Source organism: Pteronotus mesoamericanus, unplaced genomic scaffold (genome assembly GCF_021234165.1).
Source record: "Pteronotus mesoamericanus isolate MK-2021 breed Mesoamerican mustached bat unplaced genomic scaffold, CSHL_Meso_final contig_164, whole genome shotgun sequence".
Classification (NCBI taxonomy): Eukaryota; Metazoa; Chordata; class Mammalia; order Chiroptera; family Mormoopidae; genus Pteronotus; species Pteronotus mesoamericanus.
The window spans coordinates 24,223,809-24,236,791 of NW_026555065.1; the positions used below are offsets into that span (position 1 = coordinate 24,223,809).

The 12,983-nt window shown below is 43.6% G+C and overlaps 2 protein-coding genes across 2 annotated transcripts in view; both read right to left on the reverse strand.

The window, feature by feature from the left end:
• The window catches only part of PAK6 (p21 (RAC1) activated kinase 6), a 52,660-nt gene that overhangs the window by 37,150 nt on the left and 2,527 nt on the right, over nt 1-12,983 (reverse strand). The window lies entirely within an intron of this gene.
• The window catches only part of BUB1B (BUB1 mitotic checkpoint serine/threonine kinase B), a 59,155-nt gene continuing 58,613 nt past the window's right edge, over nt 12,442-12,983 (reverse strand). The window contains exon 23 of the mRNA XM_054564054.1: nt 12,442-12,673. Within this exon, the coding sequence (XP_054420029.1) occupies nt 12,442-12,673 (232 nt within the window). The remainder of the gene's footprint in view (nt 12,674-12,983) is intronic.

The following is a 12,983-nucleotide window of genomic DNA, read 5'->3' on the forward strand; positions in this document are numbered from 1 at the left end:
AATCTGTAATTGTTTATTCTTTCGTTCTTCCTGTCTTCACGGACTTCTGAAAACAGATGGCCTGCACAAACGGACTCATCCCTCTGCTCTATCATGTTGCATGACCTCGATTTGGTGAAAATACCGGCAAATTTAGATCCCTTTCTTTCACAGATTGTAGAAAGGGTGGCAGGGGCGAGGGTGGGCAGGGGGAGGGAGTCTGCCAGCCTGGTGAGGAAACCCTGCAAAGCTCAGCTGCCTGTTGGGGGCGGGGGGCAAGTATGCAGAAGCCTGTGCTCCTGGGCCAGCGGTGTGCCCTGTGTCCTTCTTCCTCCCAGTGGAATCACCTCTCTGCTAATCCTAGTAGGCTGTGAGCTGTCCGGGGGCGGGAATCCCAGCGTGGCGCTGGGCACCTAGCGGATGCTCAGGCTAGCTTTGTTGAATGAATGACTAAACATCTGCAGGGGTTCTGTGCTCTGGCCACCCTTACTTGGAATATGGTGAATCACAGAGCTGAGAGGGATTCTAGAATCATCAGCCCCACCCCTTCTTTTACAGGCGAGAAAACTGCAGCCCAGAGGTTAAGTGACTCAGCAAAGCCACACAGGAAACTGGGGGCAGCCTGGGCTGGAGTGCGACTTTCCCTCCTCGCACGCCTCTGTCATCCCTTCGCTGTCCACAAAGGCCCATTGCTGCTCAAGTCCCGAATGTGATGTGTCCGTAATTTAGTCAGAGGCAGCAGGGGCGCTGTCACTGCAGGCGTCCCTGCCTTTGAATCGTGGCTCTCAGGGTTGTAGTGTGCACATCAGACCCGATGGTGTCCCTATAATTTCTTGATAAAATCTTTCACTTGAAGCTCTTTTGTTTTTCAAAATGAATGTATACGTATAGCCTCAAAAGCAACTTGCCTCATCGTCACCATTTTGGTGAGTTAGGGCCAGCTGGAATGGTTGCCTATATCAACACACTCCTGCCGCATGGTTTTAAAAAAATCACTTGGAGATATGCTTAGAAAGGCCATGACACAGAGAAGTCCTAAACTAATGCTGCACAGGCTTTCCCGAAGAACGGAGTTTCAGAAACAAAGTCTAGGGTTCTAGCATGTGGGAAAAATTCCGTTTCACTGCCAAATTTTTCTAGATCTTCAGATTCTTCCACACATTCCCCACCTCCTTGTGCCGCATGTGAAGGGTGTTTTACACAGGCCTTTTTGATGGCTGAGCAGGCCTGTCTCTATCTGCCTGCACTTGTCAACACCTCGTTCCTCAGGGCCAGGAAGGGAGGAACAGATCCCGTTTGCCTTTACCTCCTCCCGTCCCAAGCCAGGGCAGGCTCCAGAAGGAAAGCCTTAGATTAATGAGCAGGTGCTGTCACTGGAGGCCTGTGTCCTGCACTCCAGGCAGGGCTGCTGTTCCTTCAGCAGTGTCCCTCAGCCCTGGGCCTCCAAGAGAGACAAGCCAGGCCGGAGGCAGGGGCCTCACCTCTGGGGGATTTTCCCAAATGGCTTCCTGCAGGGCAGGTGGGGTGCCCGGGGAGCAGATGTCTCCAGGGCACCCGCCCACCCTGAGGTGTTGGAGGCAAAAGGGAGGATGACCAGGTCAAGTCCTGGGGGTCCTCAGCACAAAGGATGCTTAAGGACCTTGTCAGACAGGGGTACTCTGGGTACCTTCTGTGCCTCTGCGTGGGCGCTGTTCCTCCTTCCATCCAGTGGGGCTGGGGTGGGGCAGAGAGCCCAGGGTAATGAAGGGCCGTGGGGGCAGGGCAAGGTGTGCGGAGGACAGCTGGGCTGGCAGGGGGCTTTTATCGCCCTGTTGAATAGGAGTGCCTGCTGGCCTGCAGATTAGGGGACTGCTCCAAGAACTTCTTACTTCAGCTAAAGCAAATTGGAAAAGCCCGGGAGTTCCTACCAGTAGCCCTGCTACATGGCCACTGCCACTCTAGCCTTCAGCAGAAGGCCCCAGGCTGGCCCTCTGCCTAGAAGTGAAGAGGGAACGTGGAGGCCTTCCAACAGCCCAGTCCGGCCTGCAGAACCTGCTTGGAATCCAAGTGGCAGGGAACTGGGGAAGAGGTGAAGGGATCAATGTGGTATCTGACAGAAAACAGGGATTATACCACGAGAAGCTGGTTTGGCATCCCCCACACCTCTGGGACAACTGGGGGAAGCCAAGAGAGTGACAGGAATGGTCAGTGGGGTGACGGACCCAGAGAAGAGGGCAATGTCAGCAGCTGGTCCGAGACACCACCCTGTAGGGCAGTCCTGTCTTGCCCAATCCATCATAATGCTCTAGGGGGCACGAGGCAGCGGAGCACAGTCCAGAATCTCTTCGAGATTAAAAGTGACCCCAGCTAGGGACTCTGCTGCTGACCTCCAGGAGTTTCCCCTCGGGAGAAACCATATACTTCAAGCAAGTGAACTGGGAATGGAATAGTTTTTCCAGGGGTGTGTGGAATTGTGAAAATACTTGGTTTCATGAAATGATGTGACAGCGGCTGAAAATATTTTTATGAAGTATATGGGAGGTGCTAGCACAGTATGGATCTTTCCACCTGTTCACTGAATCCTCAAAACACCAAAATGTCGGTATTATCATCCCGATTAGTACAGATGAGGAATCTGCAATTCAAGAGTGGCCCCGTGGCTGAGGCAGGAACTCCCTGGGGCAGCCCTGGCTCGACTCTTTCTGGGTGACACCGCACAGATGGCTGAAGGGAACCACTCAGTGGGGGTTTGGCACCCCCCCCCCCCGCCGCCCCCGCTTGCTTTGACGAGCTGTGAGTGCTGCAGAAAGGGATGTGCCTGCCTCTGGTTCGCTTTCATCTGTGGGACAGAGGACAGGGCTTGAGACTTCTGGAGGGAGCCAGCACTCAGTCCTCAGAAGTTCAGTGGCTGGCAGCAGGCCCAGCAGTGGCGTTTTCTCGGAAGCAGCCTTTCCCGGGAACAGCCTCGATGGGAGGGATTGGCCCATCTCTGTCGGGGGATGAAAAAGGCGGGACTAGCAGGAACTGGTTGGGCCTTCACTCAAGACAGAGTGAAAAAGAATAGCCTTTTGTCTGAGTGAAATGGGCACCCCTCTCCGCTAGGCTGGTCCTAGGGGCACTTCGGGGGATAGTCCCTGAGGAATTAACAGCAATGTGAAGGCCGGCTCAGGAATTGGTCAGAGCAGTTACAAACTACAGAGGCCCAAGCACTAGACTCACAACTGTGTTGTTCTCTTTTCAGCACAGAATGTGATGGACCTTAGCCATTCCAGCCCTAGTCTACCAGGAGCAGTCTCCTCGAGACATCTCGGCTTCTGCAGTGGGCAAGGGCTAGTGATAAATCTGGCACCACAGGTGATATGAAGTGGGAAAAGGACATATATGGAGGGTTCCCAAAGTCCCTACAATGACTCTGGCTAAAAGCTAGTTTTCCTGAGCACGTATAATAGGCTATGTGCTATGCTTACTATACATTAACTCATTAAATCCTCAAATGATCCAATTAATGAATCCATTCAATAAAAATCTATTGAGTACTTGCTAAGTACAAAGCTCAAGCCCCTGTCCTGTAAGTTACAGGGAACTAGGTCGGAACTATTATCCTACCTCAGAAATGAGAAGACAAAGGCCTCCTGAAGTTAACTCACTTGCTCTGTCACTAACAGGACAGGGGTGGATAACCCAGGCAATGTTTCAGGTCCAGGATGCAATTTTGCTACCAAAGCCTTTTTCCTTCCCGACACGATCCCTGCAGCAGATGCTACTGGTTGCTCTCTAAAGCGATCTCATCTCTCTTCTTACTTGCTGGGAGAAACCCAAAGTGTTTGGATGTACACTTTCCCCTTCCGATGTGCTCAGGGAAGGGCCCCTCCCCAACACCAATCCAGTGAATCTTAGTTGGGACCAATTGTGTTAATTCCCTCCCTTTTGCCAGGGATTGTTTTAGGGGCCCAGGGCATGAGACAGTATCACCAAGAGGGGAAGTTTGCTGGGAGGGTTTTGGGAAAGTTTTCTTGTGCTACTCCAAGTTGTTGAGCTTGGAACTGCGGTAGCCATCTGCGTTCCTAACGAGACCAGTCAGAGGACAAAGCCAGTATGCTGAGGATGGCAAGACAGAAAGGTGGAAACATGGGCCCTCCACGAGGTGCTGAACTCCAGGCTTGTTATGTGAGATAGCAGATATTCTTACCCTTTGTAGGTGAAAACTACCTAATATAAACCAGTTCCAATCCCTGTCATACATGATGGCTTCCAGGACACCCCAATCCAAGGTGGCCCTCACTTCCGCTGAGTGTCCTAACACACCTTTGGCTTCTGGTCATGGCTTACTTTGAGATGTCCTTTGACTTACTTCTCTCTATATTGTCTTGGCTTTTAATCTATAACATCCTGTTTCTCAAACTAAATTATAAACTGCCTGAAGGGAGTAAACATGCCTTATATTTATTTTACTTGAGCCCCAGTAGAGCTCAACAAATATTAGCTAATCTTCTTTGACACATTTCAAGAGATAATTTCCTGCCCTAGAGAGGGTAAAAGAACATGTTTAAAGTAAAACAGGAGGCAACAGGTTGCAACTGGAGGTCTGAGCAAATGCAGTGTTAGGTATTTCAGTTGTGATTTACACAAGCTCCACCTGTCTCTCCTATGCCTGTCTCTGAGCTGGCTGCTAACGGGACAGACGGAACCTACTGCTTGCTTGAGCCAAGAAATTTTCATGTTTGGCAACCATACTGTGTTTCTAGTTCTTACAACAGCCCTTTGGGGTAAGACCCATCAGCACTAGTTTATATATGGCGGATGGGCCTGCCCTGATCAAGCAGCGGTAAGGAGCAGACATGGGGTATGAATCCAGGTTTTGCAGTTCTTGAATCAAGTTCTTAGGGCTTCCTATGCGTCCCTTTTCGTTTTTCCTATCAAGCAGTGGTCACCTTTTCTCTGTTGGCTCAGGAGAGGGATGTAGTAAAGCATAAAACAGAAAGTTTCAAAAGCCTAAGCTCTACAATGAAGTCTCAGGAAGACACAAAATGCCTAGGATTTAAACTGGTTGAGTAGGACCTGCTCCCCAAGCCAGAAATTTCTCTGGTATGGGAGGAAGAGAAAGGAGTGAGGAGGAGTGAGATGCGATTTGTAGGCAACTACGGAAGGGATCTGCATCCTGCTTCCCACTAATGTGAGCAGGAAGGCCTGGCCTGATCCATCACAGCAAAAGGGACCAGAGGCAGCCTTTTAGGTGTCTGTGCTCTGAACATGACACAGAAGCAGCAGAAGGCTGTAAAAGCCAGAGAAGACCCTTTGGGTTGAAATGACCTTGAGACTAAACACTGGGGACCAGATGGACCTTCCTGATAGCTCGGTACTTGGCTGATCTTGAGACTGTCTTCTTTAAGTACAAGTATTTTGTTGCCTGAAGGTCACTCCTAACAGAAACACATTGTTTTGCCTTATCCTGTAAGTTACAGAATTCCACATTTCTTTCACTTACCTTAATTATGTTACAGATTTAGCTATACTTTCTACTGTAAACTAATCCAAGACAGTGAGGCTCTAATGAAGAAGCTGGGATCCCAATGTATGTGAGAGGTTTTCAGAGAAATTTAGACCATTTAAATAACATTTAGAACGAAATCAGTACAAGCATCTACACTTGTACTAATCTGTACTAAAAGATTTAGTTCTCAATACTCCATAAAGAAAGCACTCAGGGTATCCTCATTTTATAGAGGAAGACACTGGCTTGGAGTAACTTGTTCAATGCCACACAGCCAGGATTCAAGCCCAGGCATTCTGGTTTCTAGAGAGAGCATTTCTAACCACCACGCTAGTGTTTGCTTTGGTGCCACAGGCAGGGAGCCACCTCCATCCTGAGGAGGTCGGGGCCTGTGAAGTCGATGCCCTAGAATGGGAGCACTACATGCAAGTTACACCGAGGGTATCAAAGACACAGATCTTGTCCCGAAGAGCTCATCTGAGTTAGAGGTAAGGCATGTAAACCTACCTGTCCTAGGCAACTAATAACGTAGCAGGGGAATGGTACAGGTAGGAGCTATGGGCTGCCTCGCAGTGGTCTACACCACGGAACCTTGACCAATGGTCCACATGGTTAGATACTGGATGTGCTTGACCGGGTGAGTCCTGAGCAAATGGCTTCTTTATCTGTTCAGTGACGGTGTACAGTTGATCTGTAAAGTCTCTCCTAGCAATGCTAGTTAATCTTTGTCCACGCTGCCTAGCTTATGTCTCTGCCTGCCTGACCCACTAGATTCACTGGGACTCCTTGACTCACTGTACCCCACACTCACCCTTCATTATCTCATTTCCTTAAATGATCCAATGTCATTGAAGCTTCATGTGTCACCCTTCTCATTATTTTTATTACTTTATTCAAGTGTCACCAAATTTCTTTTTCAATTTTGTTAAAAAAATGCAAAATCAAACAAGTAAATGTATACTCATACTTTTGTTCACAAATTTTAATGGGTATTTGTTTTTATGAAATTCCATCCTCACTCTGCTAACTGCAGGACTGAGACAATTAAATAAAATGCATCACATGACTAGGCCAGTAAGATTAAACTCCTTTGAAATTGCAGCATACACTGATTCACATAACTGTTTCAAATGAATGCGAGGCTGAATTAAACATGCGTGGGCAATAAAGTACACATTTTGATGGAATAAATAAACCTGTAAAAATAACATTTAATTTTGAAAAGAGTAAACAGAACAATGAAATGTAGCACGATGTAAGGTCAGCAGCCAATTACAACAGAAGGTTAAAGAAACATACGCGAAGAGACACGACAGACAGGAAAGTGGGATTTCGGTGCCAGGCACATCAAGAGCCTAGGATAAATTTCTCCCCGCTACCAACACTCTACTATAGCTAGGTTTTTAAAACTCATGGCTGCTCTTTTCCAACATTTTAATTCACTTCTTATTTTTGAGAACTATGTGCTAATTTCTGGGAATATATAAAGTAAATAGACACATAGTCCTTTGCTCACATGAGGTTTGAAAATTAGCAGTTTGATTGGGTCGGGCAACCACTATTTCCCATGGAGAGAAATCTGAACTTATGAGGCGATAATGTTCTGCTGTCCGAAGTTTGCCACAGGAGCCACTAACAGAGCAAGATTATTGGAAGTAGTATGCTCTCGTGGAAAAAAGTATGTGTTTATAGAAGTCTCTAAGTTCATCATTGTTTGTTCCTTTCTTAGTCATACAATGTCATCTTATGGAAACTCAAGTTTTTATATGAAAGCCATAAAATATCTTTGTTTTGAAAAACTTGAGTTTTATATTATTCAATCCCTTGTTCACAGACATAGGAAGTTATAATAAGGAAGATGGTAATTTTATAAAGTGTATCTCGAATAGAAACATTATAAAACATTTGAACACATGAATTTTTAGCATAGTAAAAATAGAAGTTAGGCTATACTATCTTCAATGATTTAAAATTATTTTCAGCCTCTGATTTTAATTCCAAATTCACCCACATTTCCCATTAAAAAAACAACTAACATGTATTAGGCTTTTGATTTCTTTTTAATGTAGATAAGGGAAAAGATGACAAACCATGGCCCATAATTTCTTAGCCTAGGTTATCCTGTAGACATAAAAAAAGTAATACATGTACATGTGCAGAAATGTACAAATTGAAAAATAAAAGCCTTCATTCTCTCCTCTCTCCACCATTATACATTCTCTCCAAAGGCAATCACTTTCTCCTCTCAGCTTTCTTTTTTAAACATAAGCTGAAAATGCGTGGAACTCATCTTTCAAAGCCTAACTCACGTTCTGCCATCTCTATGGGCTCATGCCAAATTGCAAGACTGGTCTTTGGCAGCAATGGGGGGGGCACCCTCCAGCCCGCCCCCCCCCAGTCTACACAAATGACCTGATGTCACCTCTGCCTTACTTCCAGGACTCCTACTTCGCCGGGGCCTGTCATGTGGATGACCTTTTAGGACCTAATGAGCCTTGGAAGCAGGGAGGATGATCACAAACAGCGCTTTATCTTTGACCACCAGTGCCAACATTTCTTTAAGATAAATATTAGGAAACTTTATCAATGGAAAGAAGTGAATATTTAAATTTAATAAAAATTGCCAAATTGCCTAATAATGCACTAAATTTGCAATCCAACTAATAATGAATGCTTGTTTCCCCTTATCCTCACACACAATTTTCAACTACTATATGAATGATGAAAATTTCAGGTTTATATTGCATTTTTACAGGAAATGAAGTAAATCCCTGCCATTAGGAACTTAAATTCTGGTAGTAGGATGCACACACACACACACAAATGAATGTAAGGCTGAATTAAAACACATGTGGGAAATAAAGTACACATTTTGACTAAATAAATGTGGAAAAAAATTTAATTTTGAAGAGTAAATAGGAACACACACCCCCCCGAGGTAGTTGATAGGTGCTATAGAAAAAATAAAGCAGTATGTGTGGGAATGCTATTTTGTACAGAATGGACAGGGAAGGCCTCTCTGATAAAATGGATTTTTGAGGAGACAGCTGAAGAGAAGTAAGGCAGTAATCCATGTGAAAACCCAGGGAAGGACACTCCAGGTAGGAGAAACGGCAAAGCTAATAGGCGGCAAAGAGAGAAACTGGCTGGCATGTTTGAGGAGCAGCAAGGAGGTGGGCAGACTGGAGTGCTAGAGTGGAGTGAACAAGGAAACGAGTAGGAAAGAGGTCAGGAAATAGCGGGGTCAGATCTGGTAGGGCCTTGCCAGTTGTGATAAGGGCCTTCACATCTGGCACTGCGCGAGACAGGTTGCCCCTGGAGGGTCACACGTGGCTGGAAGTGGGCGAGGGAAGCAGACAGTCAGTTATGAGATCTTGAGGCAATCCAACTGAAATATGATGCCAGTATGAGGGGGGACCCAGAAAAACCTGGAATTATCTTCTGGAGGGCAGGCCTCTTGTGGTACCAGTTGGCGTTGTTGTGAGAGGCTGTGCTTGGCTTCAGTGAAATTTTTTTTGAGGACTTTGAACGCATTTGCCCATTTCATGATGGGTGACTTATGAGAACACCTGCCCACACTTCACCAAGAGTTCAGCAGTTTTTGACTAAAAAAACAGCATGACCTCTGTGCCCCACCCACCCGACCTCGCCCCTCATCTAGCAACTTTTTTTTCTTTCCTTTGATGAAAAAAGTCCTTAAAGGGAAATGTTTAGCCAGATGTGAAAGAGGTGAAACAAAAAATGGCAAGAAGCACTAAAAGGTATCAAAATCAACAAGTTCAAAAACTGTTTTGAGCAGCGGGAAAAACGTCTTGACAGGTGTGTAACATCAAATGGAGAGCACTTTGAGGGTGACTTAAAGTTTAAACATGTCAGACTAAATAGGTCATTTTTAATATTCAATAAATAAATTCTGGGTTTTTTTTGGGGGGGTACCCCCTCGTATTTATCCTACTCTGAGTTTATGGTTTTTAATTTTTGAGATAGGTGGCCATGTTAGATTTTGTTTATCTACTATACTAATACAGAAATCTTCTTGTTTATATCCTGGTTTAATGTCATACACACACACAAAATTGCAAAGTAATCTAATATTTTATATTTTTATATTAACATTTTTGATCTATCTAAAATTGTTTTGTGGATAAGCATTAAGAAAAAGACCATTGCACCTGGCTATGTAATTCATTCATTGCACAAGAGTACTAGGCTGAGTGAGGGCTGAAATCCAGTCAAGCAATGGTTCACTGAGTGGCACTGAATCCACCGGAGGAAGGGGACTAATCTCTAATTTGTACAAATGTGCTGTATGAACTAGTGGTGGCACTGGTGATAGAAATCAAACTCTAATCTGCTGTTTCAACAGCAGTTATTGAATAATACATCTATGGATTTGAAATGTCACCTTTACCGTATTCTACTCATGGCTTCATGTGTCTTTGGTGGAACCATGAACCTTGTTAAGGTTGAAGTTTGTCATATTAAAAATTTTTCTTTGCCCTGGCTGGCGTGGCTCATGGATTGTGCACTGGCTTGCAAACCAAAGGGTTGTCGGTTCGATGCCCAGTGTAGGGCATGTGCCTGGGCTGCAGGCCTGGTCCCTGGTAGGGGGCGCAAGAGATGCAACCACACACTGATGCTTCCCTCCCTCTTTCTTCCTTCCTTCCCCTCTAAAAATAAACCAAATCTTAAAAAAATTTTTATTTTCTTCCTTTAATGTATCTTCCTTATAAGGGAAGTTTTAATTTTAGGAGTCAGATTGGAAGCAAATTTTAACATATTAGAAAGGCTTGGTGTAGATGAACAAATAATATCTCATTTTCTGACGTAACAGAAAAGAATCACTTCTTTGCTATCTTTGCTTAAAAACTTTATCCTAAAGATAGTAAGATTCATTTCAAAGAGACGTGTGCTAACCCTCTGAAAGGCTTTCATATCTACCTTGAGATAATAGCTCAGCTAACAGTCTAAAGTCCTACTGTTACAGGAGAATGTTTTATTTCCAGGTTCAGGTTTGGCATCAGTTAGAGCACTCTGACTTGGGTGGCAGGTTTCTTATACAACCGTCACAGGAGGATGAAGGCTTTTATAGCAGTAGCAGATTAGTGGATGCACACTTTGCCGATGGTGAGGCACTATATGTTCCATGGTCTCTTTCAAACAAAAGTGAAAATCCTGCCTTTTTAGGTGTTTGGTTTTTTTCTCTTCCTTCCAGGTCCATCATTATGCTACTCTACCTTAGTGAGGAAAGAATGAACAATCATTTGAAACTTCTGTAAAAACAATTAGAGGCTTCTTTCTCCAAAGACAAACAAGTATAAAATATAAGAGAAATAAAAATGTGTCAGCTTTGTGCTTTATGCTTAGGCAGAGAGAAAACTAAGATATCACAGGTCCTGACTGGTCAGGTACTGTATTCACCCCTCGACAAAGGACTGGAGTTGGAGGGGATGGAAAATGGAGGGAGAGGTGGCGGACTGTTGCAAGGTCTCTAATAAGTAGCTTCCTCAGATTCTCCTCCCTTTCCTCAGAGTGGACTTTCAGAAATTATTCTTTATGCATGCCCACTTGTTTGTCAGCCTTGCTGTCAAGGTTGCTGAAGAATTTGCTAGTTGGTAGCGAAGCTTATGTTAGGAAAGAATCTAAATTTATTGTGCAGCCTCAGAGTAATGACTTTGTGTTAAAGCAGTAGACGGAAAAAGGAGGAGAGCAGAGGGGCTGAAGGGCTCAATTACAAAAAACATACAAATACGTAACTTTACATCCTCCGTTGTTTGAGAAGCAAACATGAAAATGTTTGAAGAACTGTATTTTAGTTAAGAACAAGAATTTCTTACTTGGTGCTTCAAAGATATATGCTTAAATATTTTTAGCTGAAACATATTTAGAGCTTTCTGCTTTCCAGAAATCTTAGAACAGTAACAGTGACAACTAGAGCATAAAAAAAAATCAGGTGCCAGAATGGAGACATATTTGAAAATTTTGATATTCAGATATGAAATAGATAATTTTCAGTGGCCTTTTATACCAATTTCCTTTCCTATCCCTAAGGCTGGGTATAGTTCATGCTTCTACTTGTGGGCCCAATACTTCACCTAGACCTACTCTCTTTCAAATGATTCCATACTTCAAAGTTATCTCTTTATTCTGACCTCCTACGTCTTCAAATCTTCCAAACAACAAAACCCCTTTCTATTCCTTCAAGCCTCCACCAGCTCATTCTGTATGTAACAGAATGGTCACTAAGGCCATTGCTAAAGGGTTGCTAAACCCCATTCAGAACCTTTTCTTTGTCTTTCTAATAGCCACTGACATAATTAGAGACCCAGTAGCAACAGAACCACTAGATTATATACATTAGACCAAGGAACTTGGTGGATAAAAAATAAAAAACATTAAAATACATTGAGAACATAAACAACCTTGCCAAGTGAAATTTAAGAAAATTTAGCCTTGTGTGAATCATTTTATCTACTTTTCAATCTAGACCACTTAGTGAAAGGTCAGGAACACCTGAAGGAACGGTTAGCTATTCAGTCCTGTTATGATCCTATCATACTAGTTCCAAATCTAGAATATATAAATTTCCACGGTAAAATAGTTCCTGTCTACAAAGGCAAACTAGTTATAATCTTAGTTGGCAAAAAGTAGATGAGATGTTAGAAGCACAAATTTAACAAATGCTATTTTATTATTTACTAAAATACATAGTGATTATAAGAGTACAAGTCACAAATTACAAAAGGGAAAAGTAGAGACAGATGCATTAAACAACAAGGTACCCATTCACATGGAGTCCATTTAGAATAAAACAGTTGTTTGTTGAAGTTAGACAGGAACAAGAGTAGGTACATTGCTGTGTAAAAAAATGCCAGTTACCTAGAAGTATGCCACTACCAAAAAGTAGAAAAGTGTTGGCAGGGCATCTAAATGTGTCCTAAAATAGATTATAGCATATAGAGGTCCAGTGTTCTGCAACAGAACCATTGGTTTTAGGTCGGAATCTGTGAGAGACTTGACTGCCTATCTTGCTGGAAGAGCAAAGCCCCAGGACCAATGAACTTCCCTACCTTCCATAAAGCTTTGTTCAGGTGACTTTGGAATGTGGTGTCAAACACCTCATTCATTTCTGCTGCAAGTTCCCTCAGAACAGAAACTGTGGACTCATCATTGGCATTCAGAATCCGCACAAAGAATTTATTCCACAATCCACCATCTTTTAGCCTAAAAATATATAAAATCATTTCCATCAAGATTAGGCATATGAAAAAAGTTAAAATTCTTTGTGTTTAACTCAGAGGTACATTTATTCATCAAGATGATTTAAGGTGATGCCCAGAATTCTAGGGTTAGAGATCATTCAAGCAGTCCAGTGAAAGTCCAAGGTGAAACTTAAAAAAATAAAAGACCATGGTGGGAAAAGCCATAATACAATGCACATAAAGGGAAAATAAGCCTCTCATCTAAATCTATACATTTCTGGTGTACTAAGGCGCAGCACTTCTCTTCTACAAATAGAAGAAAATGAATTTTG